This window comes from Trachemys scripta, chromosome 17 (genome assembly GCF_013100865.1).
Source record: "Trachemys scripta elegans isolate TJP31775 chromosome 17, CAS_Tse_1.0, whole genome shotgun sequence".
In the NCBI taxonomy this organism is placed as follows: Eukaryota; Metazoa; Chordata; order Testudines; family Emydidae; genus Trachemys; species Trachemys scripta.
Genome location: NC_048314.1, coordinates 26,370,806 through 26,392,481, shown reverse-complemented (window position 1 = coordinate 26,392,481; position 21,676 = coordinate 26,370,806). Strand labels below are relative to the sequence as shown.

The 21,676-nt window shown below is 45.0% G+C and overlaps 1 protein-coding gene across 16 annotated transcripts in view; it reads left to right on the top strand.

Annotated features, from left to right (window-relative positions):
• Positions 1-21,676, top strand: part of GARNL3 (GTPase activating Rap/RanGAP domain like 3) — a 236,060-nt gene that overhangs the window by 164,229 nt on the left and 50,155 nt on the right. For all 16 annotated transcript variants that reach the window (XR_004643325.1, XR_004643326.1, XR_004643327.1 and 13 more), the window contains 5 exons: positions 3,569-3,680; positions 4,439-4,537; positions 17,139-17,255; positions 17,911-18,086; positions 18,431-18,589. Coding sequence is in view for 13 of the 16 variants with exons in the window: in XM_034752047.1 (XP_034607938.1) it covers positions 3,569-3,680; positions 4,439-4,537; positions 17,139-17,255; positions 17,911-18,086; positions 18,431-18,589 (663 nt within the window). In the remaining 3 variants the exon portion in view is untranslated. The remainder of the gene's footprint in view (positions 1-3,568; positions 3,681-4,438; positions 4,538-17,138; positions 17,256-17,910; positions 18,087-18,430; positions 18,590-21,676) is intronic.

The following is a 21,676-nucleotide window of genomic DNA, read 5'->3' as shown; positions in this document are numbered from 1 at the left end:
GTTCCTGAGTGAGCAGGGTAACCTGTGACTTTCTAATTTTGTGTACAGAGAAGCCTTCACCCCACTTCCAACACACGTTTCAAAATAAAAATAGTTCTACTTTGTTAAAGCACACCGTTTTCTTTAATACTGTTTTCGCGGGAATTTTTTAAAACTGGGACGCAGACTGTGGTGCGGAGCGGGTGTAGTGTAGTCGCGCGAATGCAGCTTCTAAACTCAAGGACTGACAGGCTCCGCTGCGGTGGGATGGTTCTTTCAACGGAGCCTGTCACCCCTCCTGATACGGACTGTGTGTATGGGGGGTCTATGTGAGTTTGTGGCAGGGGGGGGACGGTTACAGATCCCCTGCTGTGTGGCTCTGTGATCCTGCCTAAGGACCGCCGCTTAAGATCTCTAACTGCCCTCCCCTGACACAAAGTCACAGAGCAACCCACCCCCCACCACATAACATGAAAAGAACCTCCCAGACTAACCAGGGTAAGTAGTCACTGCATCACTGCACTATGTATGTGCCCTGCTGCTGTGCCTGCCCCCGACTATGTACCCTGCCAAAGGTGACTGTCCTGTCCAATTACCAACCCCCTTTCCCCCCCCCTCCAAAAGAACATGATGGAAACAGTAGTTAACAGAAACATATTTTTTATTATCAACTACACATGGGACTGGGAAGTGAAACTTGGACGGGGGCTTGTGTCAGGCGGGAAGGAAAGAACTTGTCAAACTTTGGGGAATGAGAGCCTTCTGCTGCTCGAGCTCTCTGCAGGGGTGGAGTGAGAGTTAGCAGGGACTCTGCCGCCTCTCCTTCTGTGCACTTTGGGTGAAGGGAGTATGGGACTTGGTGGCGGGGGAGGGCGGTTAGAGATGGACTGCAGCGGGGCTCTGTCCTCCTGCCTCCGTTCCTGCAGAACATCCACAAGGCGCCGGAGCGTGTCCGTTTGCTCCCTCAGTAGTCCAAGCAGGGTTTGAGTCGCCTGCTGGTCTTCCTGACGCCACCTCTCCTCCCGATCCATGTTGGCTTGGTGCATTTGGGACAAGTTCTCCCGCCACTGGGTCTGCTGTGCTGCCTGGGCTCGGGAGCAGGCTATAAGCTCTGAGAACATGTCCTCCCGTGTCCTCTTCTTCTTATGCCTAATCCTCCCTAGCCTCTGGGAGTGTGATGACAGGCTAGGTTGTGAGACAGTCGCAGATGGGGCTGTGGGAATGGGAAAAAGGGAGTGAATTCCTCAGAAAGATAAATGTAGTTGTGAACAAAGAACATAGTCTTTCTCTGTGAACAGGACCATGCACAGCACCTATCACATGCGCACTCAGCACAAGGTCGAATTCTCGGCCTTCGCATTCAGTGTCTGGGGTTTTGCAGAGCACTTTTGAGAACCCTGTCAGGACAACGGAATTGCTCTTGCACGCAGACATGGTAAGCCGTAGATTCGTGGCAGCTTAAAACTTTAATATTAGCAATGGCCTCATTTCACATTGAAATCAATGTCGGTCCCTGCTGCCAGCAATCCGGCAAGCAGGAAGTCTGCTCCTGTCCCACACCCTCGCGGCTGTCCCCGGGAACGATCCCTTTCGGCTGACCCTCTCCCGCCTCCACCGCGTGGCTGCAAACCAGCGGTTACAGTTCTGTAAAGGAACGGTAAAGCAGTCCCAACACTAACATTCCCCTACCTCATTCAAAGCAGGTCATCATGAGCGACATCACCCTCATGAGGATCTCTGAGAGCGACAGACAGAGAATGCTCCGGGAAAGCCTTCAAAGACCAGGGCCGTATGCCGCCATGCTGTGCCAAGCAATGATTCCGGAGTACTTGCTAGTCTCGTGGCGCGGCAACGTGTCCTACTACGGAGGACCCAATAAGGCCGCTCTCCCCAAGAACCTAATGCAGCGGATTTCAAATTACCTGCAGGAGAGCTTCCTTGAGATGTCCCCGGAGGATTTCTGCTCCATCCCCGGACATATAGACCGCATCTTACTGTAGCTGCAGTAGCAGGGACTAAACAGTAGAGCGGCTTGGGCAGGACAATCATGCAAAACCGGACATTGCTAGATTTTTTTCAAATAGTTGCACTGCCCATGACTGAACCGTTAAGTTAATCAAACTAATCATGAGAAACCCATTTTTTAAATTGTTAATAATCATGTTCTGTTACAAATAAATGTTTAGATGTTTACAACACTTACTGGATGATCCTTCACCAGATTCTGTGTCCGGGGTAACGGCTGGGGAGGGTTGGTAGGGGATCTCTGTAAGGGTGATGAAGAGATCCTGGCTGTCGGGGAAATCAGCGTTGTGAGCGCTGTCGACTGCCTCGTCCTCCTCATCTCCTTCCTCATCTTCCCCGTCCGGTAACATGTGCGAGGATCCGGCCGTGGACACTATCCCATCCTCAGAGTCCACAGTCAGTGGTGGGGTAGTGGTGGCGGCCGCACCGAGGATGGAATGCAGTGCCTCGTAGAAACGGGATGTCTGGGGATGGGATCCGGAGCGTCCGTTTGCCTCTTTGGTCTTCTGGTAGCCTTGCCTCAGCTCCTTGATTTTCACGCGGCACTGCGTTACATCCCGGCTGTATCCTCTCTCTGCCATGTCTTTAGAGATCTTCTCATAGATCTTTGCATTCCGTCTTTTGGATCGCAGCTCGGAAAGCACGGACTCATCGCCCCACACAGCGATGAGATCCAAGACTTCCCGATCAGTCCATGCTGGGGCCCTCTTTCTATTCTGAGATTGCACTGCCATCAGTGCTGGAGAGCTCTGCATCGTTGCCAGTGCTGCTGAGCTCGCCACGATGTCCAGACAGGAAATGAGATTCAAACTGGCCAGACAGGAAAAGGAATTCAAATTCAAATTTTCCCGGGGCTTTTCCTGTGTGGCAGTTCAGAACATCCGAGCTCTTACTGCTGTCCAGAGCGTCAACAGAGTGGTGCACTGTGGGATAGCTCCTGGAGCTATTAGCGTCGATTTCCATCCACACCTAGCCTAATTCGACATGGCCATGTCGAATTTAGCGCTACTCCCCTCGTCGGGGAGGAGTACAGAAGTCGAATTAAAGAGACCTCTATGTCGAACTAAATACCTTCGCGGTGTGGACGGGTGCAGGGTTAATTCGATGTAACGGCGCTAACTTCGACATAAACGCCTAGTGTAGACCAGGCCTAAGTGTTTCACTGGTTATCTGCTACAGGTCACACTCAGTAGAGTCAAGCTGCTGACCTCCCATACTTCTGGAAATTTACCCCAGATGATTTATCTTGAAGTGAAAAAACATTCTGAATACCAAGTGCTGTCTCTTCCTGCACCTGGAAGATGTGACCTTTTCCCAAAAGGAGATTCAGTGCCCCAGTCTCACAAATGTAGCTTATATTTATTAACCTCCCAAACTAATTGAGAGAGGGAATTTTTGCCTCCCCCGGCAAACAGACCAAAGTCTGATATTTTTAACTCCAAAAGTGCAGCTTTGAGCATTCTGTCCTGAGTTACTTTTCAGCTATTGTACTTTAAATTTTCTCTGTTGATAAACTTTGTATTTCCTAGTGTATTTACCATACACTGCTTATGTCATTTTACAGCCATGGGAGTCCCAATGTTTCTGCAGTAATTTTCCTCATGAAGTTGTTTGTGCGGATTCTTGGGGCCAGTCCTTGCTAGTTTCTACAGATGTTGGTGTCCTGCTAATAGATGGTTAGTGAATGATCCAGCATTTGTCTACAGGTTAATATTTTTGTACCTGACAGTTTCAATCTGTGGTGCCTATGAGGATGTTAGCAGCTCTTCACTACTTAAGATAGTTAAAAGTCCACATCTATTACTATATATCCTTACTGTCAGGGTTTTTATAGCTTAACTGCAAAAATTTGCTCTGCACTAAAACTAGGCAAATCAGATCATCTTGGGGGCCCTGTTTTAATGCAGACTTCTGAATTTTTATTGGTTTCAGATGCTGTTTTCTTGACTGTCTGAGAGAACTTTTTATTAAGCCAAATCCAAGCTCAAGGGGTGTCCATGCAGCCTGCTTGTACTTCACAGCCCTTGATGCTTCCACTGAGCCTGTGTACCATTTATGTAGTCATCCAAGCCTGTTTCCTCCCTAGCACTGATTTTGTGACTCTAACGCCTCTTCCCTAGAATGCCATATATGGTAGTCATGATTTTGAGGAATGATATTGGGGGTAGTTGGTTCTCAGCAATTTTTCTCAAACTTTCCAAAAACTGTTCCTTTTAGGCTCTGTTTTTGCTATATGATTCACATTAGTGTAACTCCTTCTAAGAAGGAACTGCCATCTTGGTACTGTATATAAAGTGGCAGTATGCCAGATGCCTCATTTTCACAGAAAAATAACCACGTTTTTGTTACAAGAAACAAGATGCTTTAAAATCACTAGTCAGCAAATTGTAGTGTCAAAAATGTGTTCTAATTGGGGGTCATGTTTCCTTTCCAGATGGCCAGTCATCAGTGCAAGTATTTGATAAAACTCTCCAGGTGAAACAGATGCATGTGCTGGAAGCTTTGGACCTTTTGATTACTAGAGCAGACAAAGGTAGGATTCCTTACCTCTTGGTTCCAATATGAATGTGGCTGCACACTATTACTTTACTTGTAGCTCAGTAGACGGTGACAGTTTATGCACTTGCCCTTTCAGAATGCTATTTCATTTTGTCAGTAATTCTCTTTTAAAAAGTTTTTTCCGTTTCTATTGTATCACCTTCACCTGCCTTCTTACTTTCCTACCCAGATGAATTTCTTTGACTATTTCTGATCCAATGGTATGTGAACAAGTTTACTAGTCAGGACTGGTGGAAGACAATGTCCCAATAACTGATGTTATGAGACACTGGCATTACACTTACACATCACTTTGTTCCCACTTATCATTGGAGCTTCCAGCAGTATGAATATGCAACACCAGATCTATCATACAGCAGAAGCTGCTTTTCCTTTGATGGGGAAATCCTCTTAGTTTTAAGTAATTCCTGCTTGTTGCTGGTATTGTGACTTTTTGGACCAAATCCTGCTTACCTTATTCACGCAAGTAATCCTACTGACTTTAATGAGCAGGAGTCACCATCCTAGTTTACAAGCTGGAAGACTTATTAGAATTGCCCTCCATTCCAATTGTGATGGTCAGGAAACAAGTGAATTCAAGAGTTGAAATGTCTCGGTTTCTGTAGTTCTAATATCTGCCAAAATGCAAAGTTAAAATATTTTCTATAGAATTAAATAGATATTAAAGTGGGAACAAGTTCTTGGCAGTATCTTTTCTACAACTCATTTTGATTTAACTCAGCTATATCATGAAATTTATACATTTACTTATGTTCTGTCAATTATCAGAAGAAAGCCTGTAGTAACAGTGGATTTTAATCTTGTGACAAAATTCTTACCATGCTCTTCACTCCATAATTAATAATAAATAAATATTAAGGGGATTTGATATAGACAGTGCAGACTGTTTCATACTACAAGTGATTCTATGATTGTATTATACTATACCCTAATGAAAGAAATGTAAAGTTACCAATAGACACTACAGTTTAAAGGCATAAGAGAGTCACAGTTGCCTCTTTAGTATTGTATTTCCATATTGTGAAAGTACATAGAGAGGTGTAACACCAGCTAGGACTTAACAGAGGTAAATCTCTAGTGGTGCTCTGTCATATACATTTAGGAATATTAGAAGCATATCCCTTTGAATGAATTTCTAATGTTAATCTTACTTTGATATAACTTTAGGACATCATAAATTGATCTAGGTATTGTTCCAGGTTGCCCTGGTCTCTGTTATTGTTATTATTTCAGTTAGCATTCTGCTCTGTTGAAAAAAAGAGTACTTGAGGACAAGAAGAAATCTTTATTTTTAAATTTATAGGTAGCAGTTGTCTTTGTTGCCATGAAAATGACACACACATCTTCCTGTTAAAGTAGCAGTACAGAAAAGTCTACTTAACACTAACCAACATTTGAAAAAATGTCAAGTATCAGAGGGGTAGCCATGTTAGTCTGGGTCTGTAAAAAGCAACAGAGGGTCCTGTGGCACCTTTTAGACTAACAGATGTATTGGAGCATAAGCTTTCTTGGGTGAATGCCCGCTTCATCAGACACATGCGTCACCCACGAAAGCTTATGCTCCAATACATCTGTTAGTCTTCAAGGTGCCACAGGACCCTCTGTTGCATTTGAAAAAATGTTAGTTTCTAGAGGATAGTTAATAGGGTGGGTATGATGGGAAGAAGAGAAGTGGAGACTGTGATTATAGGGGCTAAATAACGTTTTTGGTTAGTTTTGTGGCATCATTGTTGTGAATAGTTAGTTGAATTTGGTGGTAGTGTGATGGTTGTATAGTATGAGATGCATAAGTAAAAGAATAAGCTGAGGAATGAGAGTAGAGCCATCAGGGTGGCAACAATTATTGTGTTGTTTGGTTAATTCTTTTAGGATTAGTCATTTTGGTATGAATCCTGTTAATGGGGGTAGGCCTGCTAGTGATATAAGAGTACTGTATATACTCGATCATAAGCTGGTTCGCTTATAAGCTGACCCTCCCTCCCCCCAAGATGGATAAGTAAATATGGAAAATTTTTATAACCCGTTCATAAGCTGACCCTATAATTCAGGGGTCAGCAAACTTTGGCTCCCGGGCCATCAGGATAAGCCGCTGGGGGGGCCGAGATGGTTTGTTTACCTCGAGTGTCCGCAGGCACGGAGGGAAATCTAAGTAAACAAAGTGTCCCGGCGCGCCAACTGCTTATCCTGACGGGCCGGGACAGCAACTGATGGGGAGAAACTGGGAATCAGGGGAGTAACCCCTGTGACCACCCCCCACATGACCCCACCCTTAGCCTGGGACCCCCACACTCTCCCCATTCCATCACTTCCCAGCTTATCTGGAGAGGGCCAGGGGAGGATGTCTCTGACCTGACTGGAGCTGCTCTGGCAGGCTGGGCAGTGCGGCCGCAGCCTGCTCCGGCGGGCCAGACCGGGCGGAGCGGCCACAGCATGTTCCAGCAGGCTAGGCTGGGCAGCACGGCTGCAGCATGCTCCGGCGTGGCGCAGCCACAGCCTGCTCTGGGAGGAGGGGCCGAGCGGCACGGCTGCAGTCTGCCAGCCCTGGAGCTGCAGCTACTTTGGAGGCTGGGGGGAGAGCTGCGTGGCCAGAAGCGGAGAGACTCTGGCCCCGCCTCTTCCCTTCTGTCTCTGCTGGCTGTGCTGCCTCTCCGTGGCTCCCTCTGTTGTGGGGAGGTGCTGTGTCCCACCTCTCCCTCTCTATACCTGTTCATAAGCTGACCCCCTTCTCTGGTACTTCCCTTTTTTACTAAATAAATTCGGCTTATGAACGAGTATATACGGTAAATATTATCAGGGTGTTTACGGTTGGAAGTTTTGTTCATTATGTTGTTATGATGGATATTTTGTTTGTTTTCTAGAGGTTTAATTATTAAGAATATTATTTAGGTTATGATAATGTATGTGTAGAATGTGAGTAATATAAGTTTAGTAGATAGAGTGAGGATTGTGGCTATTCATCCTAGGTGGGCAACAGAGGAAAATGCTATGATTTTTCGTAGTTGGGTTTGATTTAATCTGCCTCATCCGCCGACTAGGGTGGATGTTAGCCCTAGTGTTTAACAGGTGGGGTGTGCTTAGGGATTGGGCGGTTATTAATAGTAGGGATAATGGGCTAGTTTTTGTCAAGCGGTTAGGATTAGGGCTGTTCTTGTGATGGTTCCTTGTAGTACTACTGGTAATCAGAAGTGGAATGGAGTTAGTCCTAGTTTGATAGCTAGGAATGTGGTGAGAATTGTGCATGAGATGTCGTTAGTTAGTTGTGTAATGTTTCATTGGCCTAGTGTTCAGGCATTAATAATGCTAGAGAATAGGATTAGTGTTGAAGTGGTTGCTTGTATTAAGTAGTACAGTAATTCCTTATTTAAAGTCGTCCCAGTTAATGTTGTTTCGTTGTTACATTGCTGATCAATTAGGGAACATGCTCGTTTAAAGCTGTGTAATGCTCCCTTCTAACGTCATTTGGCAGCCGCCTGCTTTATCTACTGCTTGCAGGAAGAGCAGACCCTTGCAGCTAGCTGGTGGGGGCTTGGAACCAGGGTGGACTGGCAACCCCCTATCAGCTCCCCACTCCCCTAAGTTCCCTGTGCAGCAGCTGCCTGCAGTTCAGCTGTGTCCCTCCGACCCCCCGCCCACCATGTGCTGCTCCTGCCCTCTGCCTTGGAGCTGCTCCCCGAGACTCCTGCTTGCTGTGCTGGGGGGGAGGGAAGGAAGAGGGGGGCTAATGTCAGGGTGTCCTCCTCCCCCTGCTCCTGCACCCCACTTACCCCATCTTCCATAGAGCAGGGTTCAGGACGGAGGGAGCTTGCAGCAGTTGCGGTCTCAGCAAGCTGATCTAATTAACAAAACAGTGTACTTAAGGGAAATGCACATATCTCCCTCCATTCCTGCTGCCTTGCAGAGTGAGAGGGTTAACCCTTGAGGGCTCAGCCAATTGGTAGTTCATCATTTAGCAGTAAGGGAAATATCCCACCCTCTGACTCCTCCACCTCAACCAAGCTTCACAATCATCATCACTGTGAACCAGTATTAAAGTGTTTGTTTAAAACTTATACTCTGTGTGTGTGTGTGTGTGTGTGTGTGTGTGTGTGTATGTATATATATATATATATATATATATAAAATATAGTCTTTTGTCTGGTGAAAAAAATTTCCCTGGAACCTAACCCCTTCATTTACATTAATTCTTATGGGGAAATTGGATTCGCTTAACATTGTTTCGCTTAAAGTCACATTTTTCAGGAACATAACTACAACGTTAAGTGAGGAGTTACTGTATTGGTGGCAGCCTCAATTGCTCGTGGATGGTGTTGTTGGGCAATTAGTGGAATGATGGCTAGCCATCAATTTCTAGTCCAGTTCATGCTAGAATTCAATGGTTGCTGGAGATTGAAGTACAATTAGGCTTGAAGTAATAATTATTCTTGTGTGTGGATTCACTAGTAGAGGTTTTTAGCCTCTATTATTCACCCTATCAAGGTGATCTTTTAATTTCAGGCACATGTCCTTTGGTATGGGTGGGAGTCCTGAGAAGATCCCTGGTTGAGAATCAGTCCTGAGAAGGCAATTGGTATTGATATATGTCAAAGACATAGTGCTAAGGTGATTGGGAAGAGGTTTTTTCATAGGAGGTCATATCGAAATCATGGGTATGAGTCTCGGATTCATAGGAATTCTGCTGAAAGTAGTATGACTTTTGATGATAATGAGAGGGAGAATAATTAAGATGTGTTGTTAAGGGAGGCTGGGTTGAGGAATAGGATAGCAGTAAGGGTATTTATTATTAGGATGTTGGCTTATTCTGCTAGAAAGAATAGTACGAATGCACTGGCGGCATATTCAACATTATATCCTGATACTAATTCGGATTCTCCCTCAATGAGGTTGAATGGTGCTCGATTAGCTTCTGCTCGTGTGGAGATGTATCATGTTGTTGTTAGTGGTCAGGAAGAGAAGATAAGGTATGTTGGTTCTTGTGTGGTTCTAATGTTTGTATATTAAATGCGCCTGAAAATAGGATTAGAGAAAATAGCGTAATTCCGAGGGTTACTTTGTATGAGATGGTTTGGGCTACTACTTGTCGGGCTCCTATTAGGGCATATTTGGAGTTTGAGGCTCACTCTGATCAGAGGTTGGAGGGGGAAATTAGGAATAGGAGGCCTAAATTAAGTTCGGCTAATGGGAAAGGTAGTGATAGTGGGAGTCAAATTGATAGGGCTAGTAAAAGGGCTAGGATTGGGGCCAGGGTCAATAGTGCAAGGGATAATCTTAATGGATATATTGGCTCTTTAATAAATAGTTTTACGCCATCTGCTACTGGTAGTAGTAGTCCATATGGGCCTACGATGTTAGGGTCTTTTCATAGTTGTATATATCCTAGGTCTTTTCATTCAACTAGGGTGAAGAAAGCTAAAACATAAGAATGGCCATGCTGGGTCAGACCAAAGGTCCATCCAGCCCAGTATCCTGTCTACCGACAGTGGCCAATGCCAGGTGCTCCAGAGGGAGTGAACCTAACAGGTAATGATCAAGTGATCTCTCTCCTGCCATCCATCTCCACCCTCTGACAAACAGAGGCTAGGGACACCATTCTTTACCCATCCTGGCTAATAGCCATTAATGGACTTAACCTCCATGAATTTATCTAGTTCTCTTTTAAACCCTGTTATAGTCCTAGTCTTCACAACCTCCTCAGGCAAGGAGTTCCACAGGTTGACTGTGTGCTGTGTGAAAAAGAACTTCCTTTTATTTGTTTTAAACCTGCTGCCCATTAATTTCATTTGGTGGCCCCTAGTTCTTATATTATAGAAACAAGTAAATAACTTTTCCTTATTCACCTTCTCCACACCACTCATGATTTTATATACCTCTATCAAATCCCCCCTTAGTCTCCTCTTTTCCAGGCTGAAAAGTCCTAGCCTCTTTAATCTCTCCTCATATGGGACCTGTTCCAAACCCCTAATCATTTTAGTTGCCCTTCTCTGAACCTTTTCTAATGCTGGTATATGTTTTTTGAGATGAGGAGACCACATCTGTACGCAGTATTCAAGATGTGGATGTACCATGGATTTATATAAAGGCAATAAGATATCTACGTCTTATTCTCTATCCCTTTTTTAATGATTCCTAACATCCTGTTTGCTTTTTTGACTGCCGCTGCACACTGCGTGGACGTCTTCAGAGAACTATCCACGATGACTCCAAGATCTCTTTCCTGATTAGTTGTAGCTAAATTAGCCCCCATCATATTGTATGTATAGTTGGGGTTATTTTTTCCAAAGTGTATTACCTTACATTTCTCCACATTAAATTTCATTTGCCATTTTGTTGCCCAATCACTTAGTTTAGTTTTGCTACAGCAATTTGGATTGGGATTATATATATATGAGTGGGGATATTAAACTAGAGGGCAGCATTTTCATAGTTGGAGAGGGGAGTTGAAGCCCTAAGTAAAGAGTTTACGCTTTTTGCATTGATACCTGGCTCTGCCACCCCAACTTGGCCATTTTTGGGGGCTTGGTTATTTGTTCTTATATTATTAAAGTTGATTTCACTAATATAAAGGAAGGCTTGTTTTGATATATAGGCCTTGCCTTTTTGGTCCTTTTGTACTAGAAAAGACTCAGTTATAGATAGAAACTGACCTGGATTACTCCGGTCTGTGTGCAGAATCAGTCAGTCTCTGGAACTGGTATATCACCAATCGAATCACGCTATTGGCAGTATACCTTCCGGGGAAGCAAAATGTGATTGCAGACTTCCTCCCCAGACATTTTGCAATCGACAAGTGGGAGCTCCACGACTTGGTATTGCACAATATTTTCACTCTATGCGGAACCCTAGGCAGAGATATGTTCATCTCTCAAGCAAACAGGAAATGCACCACATATTGCTCCAGGGAAGCCCTAGATCACCTCGCCCAGGGCAACACTCTGTTTCTTCCTTGGCTGGACCAGTTCAGCTATTCCTTCCCTCCGCTACCACTCCTGCTGCAAGTTCTGTGCAAAGTCTGGCAGGATACAGTACGGGTCATTCTGATCACCCCCTTCTGGCCAAGACAGTTTTGATTTCCCAACATCCTACACATGTCATCCCGACCTCTGGTCATCCTCCCAACATTTCCCAAGCTCCTGACCCAGAGGAACGGCAAGATGAAAGCACTCTGATCCACATCTGCGCCACCTCAGGGCTTGGTATTTGGATGGCCATCATCCTTGGAACGTTCATGCTCCACAACCGTGCGGGACATTCTTTCTAATAGCAGAAGGATTCTGTTAGAAGATGTTACCTAGCTAAATAGAAATGCTTTTCTTCTTGGGCACTTCAAAGAGGCCTTCTCCCAGAAACTGCAGATATTTCTCTCATCTTGGACAATATCCTCTCTTTGAAAACATCAGGCTTGTCCATCAGCTCCTTGTGAGTGCACTTGGCAGCAATCAGCGTATACCATCCACCTTTTCAGGGCTACTTGGTCTTTGCACATCCACTGACTAACAGATTCTGGAAAGGCCTGGTCAGAACCTTCCCACCTATTCAGTAGGGCTTAAACCTTGTTCTCTCTGTACTAACAAGGCCCCCCCGTGAACCTTTAGCTTCCTGCTCCATGTCTCTCCTTTCCATGAAGATTGCTTTCCTTGTAGCTGTTACCTCAGCTAGAAGAGTTGGCGAGCTTGGAGCAATGATGGCAGAGCCTTCTTACACTGTATTCCATAAGGATGTTTCTTTTCATCTATACCCCAAATTCACTCCTGAAGTAGTTTCAGAATTTCACTTTAACCAATCGATTAACTTGCCTGTGTTCTTCCCAAAACTACATATTTCTGCCGAAGAATGAAGACTCCACTCCCTCAATGTTCAGCAGACCTTGGCCCTTTACCTGCAAAAAACAAAACCCATCAGGAAATCCATGAGACTATTCATCACTATATCAGAAAGAGTCAGGGGGCGTGCTATCTCCACCCAGAGAATCTCCAAATGGATCTCTGGCTGCATTCTACTCTGCTATCAGCTATTGAACCTTCCCCAAACCCCCGTAGAATAAGAGTGCATTCCACCAGAGCAGAAGCAACAACTGTAGTATCACTTCCGGAGGTACCCGTCCTTCACATCTGTAAAGCAGCTACATGGGGCTCTGTTCACACGTTTCCAAGACATTATGCATTGGTACAGGACTCCTCTGCCTCCTCTGGAATGGTGGTCCTCAACTCTGCTATCTACATCCTTGCACCTTCCTCCGACTTAGGTACTGCTTGTCAATCACCCACAGTGGAATATAATAGGATCATCACTTGAAGAAGAAAAGGAGGTTACTGACCTGTAACTGAAGGATCTTTGAGATTCACGGTCCCTATCTGTATTCCGCTGCCTGCTCTCCTCCTCCTCCTCTGCTTTGGATCTTATCTGATTCATGGTAGAGAAGGAACTGAGAGGTGATCAGTCCACCCCACCCTTTATCCCCTTGGAGAGAGGCATGAAGTGAACCAGGGTGAATGTGCAGACCAATAGACATAACTTTCAGATTCTTCAGTTCCTGGTGCATGGTGTGCATGCGTAACCCACCATGGAGTACAGATAGGGACTACCCATCTCAAAGAACCTCCAGTTACAGGTCAGTACTTTCCTTTCCAGATAAGGAGTGAGTACAGTATTGTTACCAGGTGCTTTCATTCTGCAATGGAATCAAAGTTTCCCATATGCCTTTCTATCAATTCTCCAGATCCCCAGAGTGATATCCAAAGTCAAATGAGGGCAAGCTGCGAACTTTCTTATGACTTTCTACTGTTCAAGACAGTTTTGGCTGGTAGACTTGCTGCATATGTCCATTCAACTGCCTGGACCTGATTTCACAGGTCAGATACTTCATGATCAGATACACTACCCAGACACAAAGTCCCTGCATCTAACAGCCTGGACATTGGTTGCTTAAGTATCATGCTCAGGGCCTTCCTCATTTAACCAGACATCCTGATACAGAAGGGGAAAACATCCATCAGAAGAACTTACTTGCCAAAAAAGGAAGAGGTTCTCTATGTGGGCAGCCCAGCATTGCCTGGACCCTAAGGGAGACTATGATATTGAACGTCCTTGACTACTTGGTACATTTAAAACACTCCAACATTTCATACAGCTCTATTGAGGTTCACCTTTCACCAATCTCAGCTTGCCATCTGTCTGTCCGGTTGTGCTCTCACATGACAGTATTGAAGTTCCCAAAGGGTTTATTATATTAACCACCAGCCAGGGAACCTGCTTCCATCTGGAACATCAACATTGGAGCTGCCCATCATGTTGCTGTGAGGGGATGCCAGGCCTCTGGGTCCCTGGATCTCTGAGTCTTTTAAGCCTCTAGAGTCAAAATGAGGTTCTCAGCCACCACGGAGAACAGCCTAGCTCCATCCTATTTGGAACCCCCCTTCAAGTAGTTGAAGGCTGCTATCAAATCCCCCCTCACTCTTTTCTTCTTCAGACTAAATAACCCCAATTCCCTCAGCCTCTCCTCGTTAGTCATGTGCCCAAGCCCCCTAATCATTTCCGTTGCCCTCCGCTGGACTCTCTCCAATTTGTCCACATCCCTTCTGTAGTGGGGGGATCAAAACTGGATGCAGTACTCCAGGTGTGGCCTCACCAATGCTGAATAGAGGGGAATAATCACTTCCCTCGATCTTCTGGCAATACGCCTACTAATACAGCCCAATATGCTATTGGCCTTCATGGCAACAAGGGCACATTGCTGACTCATATCCAGCTTCTCGTCCTCTGTAATCCCCAGGTCCTTTTCTGCACAGCTGCTGTTTAGCCAGTCAATCCCCAGCCTGTAGCAGTGCATGGGATTCTTCCTTCCTACATGTAGGACTCTGCGCTTGTCCTTGTGAACCTCATCAGATTTCTTTTGGCCCAATCCTCCAATTTGTCTAGGTCACTCTGGACCCTATCCCCACCCTCCAGCATATCTACCTCCCCCCCAGTTTACTGTCATCTGTGAACTTACTGAGGGTGCAATTCATCCCATCATCCAGATCATTAATAAAGATGTTGAACAAAACCTGCCCCAGGACCGACCCCTGGGACACTCCTCTTGATACCAACTAGATACCAACTGCCAACTAGACATTGAGCCGTTGGTCACCACCCGTTGAGCCTGACCATCTAGCCAGCTTTCTATCCATCTTATAGTCCATTCATCCAGCCCATATTTCTTTAACTTGCCGGCAAGAATACTGTGGGAGACCATATCAAAAGGTTTGCTAAAGTCAAGATATATCACATCCATCACTTTCCCCATATCCACAGAGCCAGTTATCTCATCATAGAAGGCAATCAGGTTGGTCAGGCATGACTTGCCCTTGGTGAATCCATGTTGACTGTTCCTGATCACTTTCTCTTCTCCAGGTACTTCAAAATGGATTCCTTGAGAACCTGCTTAGTGATTTTGCCAGGGACTGAAGTGAGGTTGACCGGTCTGTAGTTCCCTGGGTCACTATATTTGCCTTTTTCCAATCGTCCGGGAACTCCTCTGATCGCCACAGATTTTCAAAGATAATGGCCAATGGCTCTGCAATCACATCAGCCAACTCTCTCAGTACCCTTGGATGCATTAGATCTGGACCCATGGACTTGTGCATGTCCAGCTTTTCTACATAGTCCTTAATCTGTTCTTTCACCACTGCAGCTGCTCACCTCCTCTCCATACTGTGTTGCCCAATGCAGTAGTCTGGGAGCTGACCTTGTCTGTGAAGACCAGCAAAAAAAGCATTGAGTACTTCAGCTTTTTCCACCTCCCCCCTTCAGTAAGGGTCCCACACTTTCCCTGACCACCTTGTTGCTAACATACCTGTAGAAACCCTTCTTGTTACCCTTCACATTCCCTGCTAGCTGCAACTCCAATTGTGCCATGGCCTTCTTGATTACACCCCTGCCTGCTCTAGCAATATTTTTATACTCCTCCCTAGTCATCTGTCCAAATTTCCACTTCTTGTAAGTAGAGAGTTAAAGAAACCTCTCCAACAACATAGTTCTTGTTTCTCTGCCTCCTCCCCCACAGAGCCTAGCTACAGGACTCCCCTCCCTATCCCAGGCCAGACACCTGCACCCTCTCTCACCCTAGAGCCCAGCTGCGGGGCCCTTCCAACCCAGACACCTGCATCTCTCCCAGCCACAGGGTGCCCCCTTGCCCAGACACCTGCACCCCTCCCCTCCCCAGAGCCCAGCCGTGGGGCGCCCCCAGCCCAGACGCTATCACCCTCAACTTCTCTAGAGCCCAGGGATCCAGAGGGAGAAATAGCCTGATGCTGGGTTGCTGGCTTGTACGGAGTTGCTTGCAGATCGCCTCCTTCTTTCAGGGGTGTAGCTGCTGGGAACCCTCCAGCTCACTCCCCCTTCCCCCGGCACTGTCTTCTATTTGTGAGCTGGGCTCTGCCTCGTCCAGTGGCCCCTAGTGGCAGCCAGCAGCTTTGCAGTCCATTTTGGGGATAGAGGGGAGGAAATTCTGCACGCACAACATTAATTTCTGCACAAATTCTGCATGTGCAATGGTGCAGTATTCCCCGAGAAGTACTTTCAAATTCCAAGGGAACTGAGGGAGAAATTCTGCCCTTTATGTGCTTGCATGGGTGCACAAAGAGGCACAGGATGCATGTACAGCCTCAATGGACACTGCTATTCAAAAGACTCTAGTCTTGCAATCAGGAGGTGCATGCACACCTATAGTGGCATCCATACTGACAACTTTTTGAAGAGCCATAATTGCCATAGGGTAAGTAACCATTCTTGTCATTTGCTCCTGTCCCACTGCAAAGTGCAATGGGCCATTTTTATTTTAATGATCTAAACCTTTTCCCTTTATATACATGATCTTCAAATAGCTTACCTACAAGTGCTGGATACTGAAGATTTTAGCACTGGCAGTGAATGTTGTTTTCATTTCTGCAGTGGGAATATGAATCCTTTGGCATAAATTATCACAAGTTTTAAGTCTTGTTAGGAACAACTCAGTTTGCCCCAGGGAGATTTTCATTCTGTCATGGATATAGTAAATTTATACTCAGTTTAGTAAATTTAGATTCAGTTGGATTATTCCCACCCAGAGAGCTAAAGCTTCAATCTTGTGTGCTAATTTGCATTAGTTCTTTGTGTGTTGGTTTTCATTGTGTTGTAATAATCCTGGTCTCATTTTCTCACCTTGTTTTCCATTACAGCACCAAGTTCTTACCTTGTTTTCCAGTATAGAACCAGATGCAGGGGAACCTATGCTATTAATTCAAGAAATCAAAGGATTCCTTCAAAGCTGCTGCTGTGTTCCAGATTTAAGTTCATACCATGACAGATGATGCTAATTCTGCTCATCAGCTCAGGAGCTCTCAATCTGGTAGCAGAATTACATAACCTAAGCAGAATTCATAGGCATTTTTTCCTTCCTAGCATATTTCCATTTATCTTCAAACTAGATTGGAGAGAGTTGCCTCTTACCTTCATAATTGTTGTTGTGAATGTGCAGATTTGACATTTATTCTTTTTGGGAATGTTAGTTCCGTTCTTTATTTTAACTTGCTATTTCCCTGGCTCTCCCCCCAACCTGACAGGGAAGGACTCTCGTCTCCTTGTCTTCAGGATGAGCGCTGTACGAAATGGCATAGAAGCAAAGCAGATGGCAAAGAGCAAATATGACTGCAGAGAAAATAAACTTGAGAAAACAAAAGGTGATTTGACTCTCATTTATCAAAAGACCCAATTAAGGCATTGGGCCAGAAGCTGCCAAAGGTCCTATTGGCTCCCCTGTAGATGTTGCAGCAACTGACCCTTAGTTATTCTCTTCTGGACAGTGGATTGATATCTTGTGTTCGACTGTATGTGAAAATAAATTTGGACTAATCCCAATTCCCATTTGTGCACTTCACAAAAATACCACATGACTTGGTAGTTTTTACCAGGGAGAAGTTCTGAAGCAGAATAGATATATTACAAGCAGGATTGAAGGAGTCTGGCAGAGCTATGTATGGAGGCCCAGGAATGGAATAATAGGGCAGTGCTGCAGGTCAGACTTGGTGCATTGGTGGAATTGTATGAGTTCCTAGTATGTGGAATAGCAGGGGAGTTGCACCTTATTGATGAGTTGAATTGGAAAAGCTGAGAGCATTTCTAGATGGGGAGCAATAGAATTTTATGGGATATAATTGAGATGCATACTACCCGTGGCACAAGCCTATGCATTTAGTCATTCACTTTCATAAGAAATTATTCATTTGCAAATTTTAGAGGGTGAAAAAATAATTAGGTTTCACTTCACAAGGAACTATGTGGAGTTCATGGGTGTGTTTCTTGAAGGGAATGTTAATACATGCATTATCTCCTTAGGCTGCCATTTGTATGCCATTAATACTCACCACAGCAGTGAACTGAGGATTGTTGTGGCTATTAGAAACAAACTACTCCTCATCACAAAGAAATACAATCAAGGCAACAGTTTAACCAGTGTCTGTTTGATGTCATCACTGTCTGAATCACCAGTGGAGGAATTCCAGTACATCAGGGTATGCTTGAGACAAATCACTAAAAATACCTTCTCTCACACTTGGTAGGGCTGACACCTGGTTCAGGAGGGGCACACATCTTGCCTTTCTAAACCCAGGATTGGTTCAAGTGAGAGACCCAACAATGGTGATGGGAAATCCCATTGCAGATAATTAAACAAAAATTCTCCGCTTTTTTTAACTGGATTCTTGTTCATCAATGAAACATATCTGTGTACAGCCCGTCTGCCCTCTAGCACAGCTCACTGGGCACTACCTGTAGTATAAACTATTTCCAGTGAGAATATGAAAAGTAGAATAATTCCTTTAATTTCCATCTTAATGTAATGTCATTTACATTACAGGAGATTTGTCTCTCTGACCCTCCAGTGATCATGACTCTGGTGGATGGACCTACTGGAGACAATGACAATATGATCTGTGTAGCATATCGGCATCAGTTTGATTTAGTTAACGAGAGTACTGGAGAGTCCTACAGGTTACATCATGTTGAAGCAAGCAGGGTAAGTTCTCAGCATTAGAACAGAGTTTGCTAGTGTAACCACACCTAGCACCATAAAAGTCAATATAGCTATCCCTGAGGCCACAGTGACTTCTACCACCTTCCTTAGAGCACTAGTTTGGGAGGATCTTGGCTTTTTTGCTTTTAATTTAGTTTTCAAGCTGTTATCTCTGCTCCCACTCTGCCTGAGACCTGAGTTCTTTCTAGGGTACCTAATGGTGATTGTCCCCAGGCAATCATAAAGACATCTCTGACTGGTACTCCTAGACATATCACCAGGTGGGCAAAAGCCTTGCATCTCAGAGTCTGGAATATCACCTTCAGCATAGCTGTAAAGCCTTTTCTTTTCTTCCTAGCTCAAAGGCTTGTCTCGCTTTTAGTACAGGGTGAGAGAGAGAGAGAGAGAGAGAGAGTGTGTGTGTGTGTGTGTGTGTGTGTGTGTGTGTAAACTACCCTTTGTTAGCCATCAATTTCAAATTAAGATTTGCATGAACCAAGACTGAACCAGCTTTCCTTGCCTTCTCAGGTTTGAGGAATAAGCTCCCTCCTGTTCGATTGCCTTTTCCAGTCTTACATATTCCTCCTGAAGGCCTTTTGTATTCCCCTTAAGGTCTATTTTTAACATAGATTAATGACTGGGTGAGACCTCATCTGGAATACTGCATGCAGTTTTAGTCTCCCATGTTTAAGAAGGATGATTTCAAAGTGGAACAGGTGCAAAGAAGAGCTTCTAGGATGATCAGAGGAATGGAAAAGCTACATTATGAGAGGAGACTGAAGCAGCTTTTCTTGTTTAACCTAACCATACAAAGGCTGAGGGGAGATATGATTGCTCTCTACAAATACATCAGAGGGATAAAAACCAGGGAGGGAGTCAAGTTATTTAAGTTAAGCACCACTGTTGATACAAGAACAAATAGCTATAAACTGACCATCAACAAATTTAGGCTTGAAATTAGATGAAGATTTGTAACCATCAAAGGAGAAGAACAGGAGACTTAGAGACTAACAAATTTATTAGAGCATAAGCTTTCGTGGACTACAGCCCACTTCTTCGGATGCATATTGCTTATGCTCTAATAAATTTGTTAGTCTCTAAGGTGCCACAAGTACTCCTGTTCTTCTTTTTGCGGATACAGACTAACACGGCTGTTACTCTGAAACTCATCAAAGGAGAGAAGTTCTGGAAACAGTCTTCCAAGGGGAGCAATGAGAGCAAAAAAACCCAACTTGTTTTAAGACTGAGCTTGATAAGTTTATGGAGGGAATGGTATGATGAGACTGCCTACAATGGGATGTGGCCCATCTGCGACAGCTAGTAGCAAATATCCCCAATGGCTAGAGATGGGGCACTAGATGGGGAGGGCCTGGTTGGTCTTGCCCACATGCTCAGGGTCCAGCTGATTGCCATATTTGAGGTCAAGAAGGAATTTCCCCTCAAGTCAGATTGGCAGAGACCCTGGGTTTTTTTACCTTTCTTTGCAGCATGGAGCATGGTCATTTTCTGGTTTAAACTAGATTGTTGGATTCTCTGTAACTTGAAATCCTTTAAATCATGATTTGGTGACTTCAGTAACTCAGCCAGAGGTTATTACAGGAGTGGGTGGGTGAGGTTCTTTGTCCTGCGAAGGCCAGGAGAGCAGGCTAGATCAGGGGTGGGCAAACTTTTTGGTCCAAGGGCCTCATCTGGGTATGGACATTTTATGCAGGCCATGAATGCTCACAAAATTGGGGGTTGGGGTGCGGGAGGGGGTGAGGGCTCTGGCTGGGGGGGTGGGCTCTGGGGTGGGGCCAGAAATGAGAAGTTCAGGTTGCAGGAGGGGGCTCTGGGCTGGGGTAGGGGGTTGAGGGAAGGGGGGAGGGCTCAGCTGGGGGTGCAGTCTCTGGGGTGGGGGTGGGGATGAGGGGTTGGGGGTGCAGGAGATTGCTCTGAGCTGGAACAGAGGGGTTCAGAGGGCGGGAGAGGGATCAGGGCTGGGGTAGGGGGGTTGGAGCGCAGGAGAGGGTCAGGGGTGCAGGCTCCAGGTGGCGCTTACCTCAAGCAGCTCCCAGAAGCAGCGGCATGTCCCTCCTCCGGCTCCTATGCAGAGGCGAGACCAGGGGGCTCTGCATGCTGCTTTACCGCATTGTATCCAAATTCATGTGGAGCCCTGGACCCTTTAAAGCGCCGCCCAAGCCCCGCTGCCAGAGCTCTGGTGGTGATTTAAAGGGCCCAGGGCTCCCCGCAGTGGCTGGAGCACCTGGCCCTTTAAATCACCGCTGGGGAAGCCTGACAGTACTGGCTTACTTTAACCTCTGGCTATAACGCGGTTTCACCTATAACGCGGTGAGATTTTTTGGCTCCAGAGGACCGCGTTATATCAGGGTAGAGGTGTATATGGTAAAAATAAGAAAGTAAGCAATTTTTCAGTAAGTGTGTGCTGTGACTCTTCTGTATTTTTATGTCTGATATTTGTAAGCAAGTAGTTTTTAAGTGAGGTGAAACTTGGGAGTATGCAAGACAAATCAGGCTTTGGAAAGGGGTCCATTAGTATGGAAAGGTTGAGAGCCACTGTTATGGAGTATTATGAAAGTGATACAATTTAAAAAAACAAACCTGAGCACTTATCAGTGCTTTTGTGCCTTTTCATGAAGTTTTAAATACCAACCACAACTGCCTAAAACTATTTCTTACATTCTTGGAGTATTGTGTGAGAATTTCTTAATAACTTGAACTCAAGAAATGGCTTTTAGTCTTATCTAAGAAATCACTGCCCAATGCAGTACTGAAATGGGGAAACAACCAGAATTAGCTCTGTATTTCCAGTGGCCAAAATATTCTAACTTGGTTGCCTGAAGTTAGACATCTAAATAAATGCCAATTTTTCAGAAATTTTGAGTACCCACAATTCCTATTGATTTCTGTCCGAGCCTGGGATGGTCAGTATCTCTGAAAGTCAAGTCATTTTTATTTGTGTCTAAATATGGATTTAGGTGTCTGTCTGTAGATACCCAAGTTTTAATATTTTGAGCAGTCTGTTTATGCTGATAGTCTTCCTCAAAATGCAAATAGATAAATTCTCCTCTCTTCTGATGGTTCTTGGTTTTA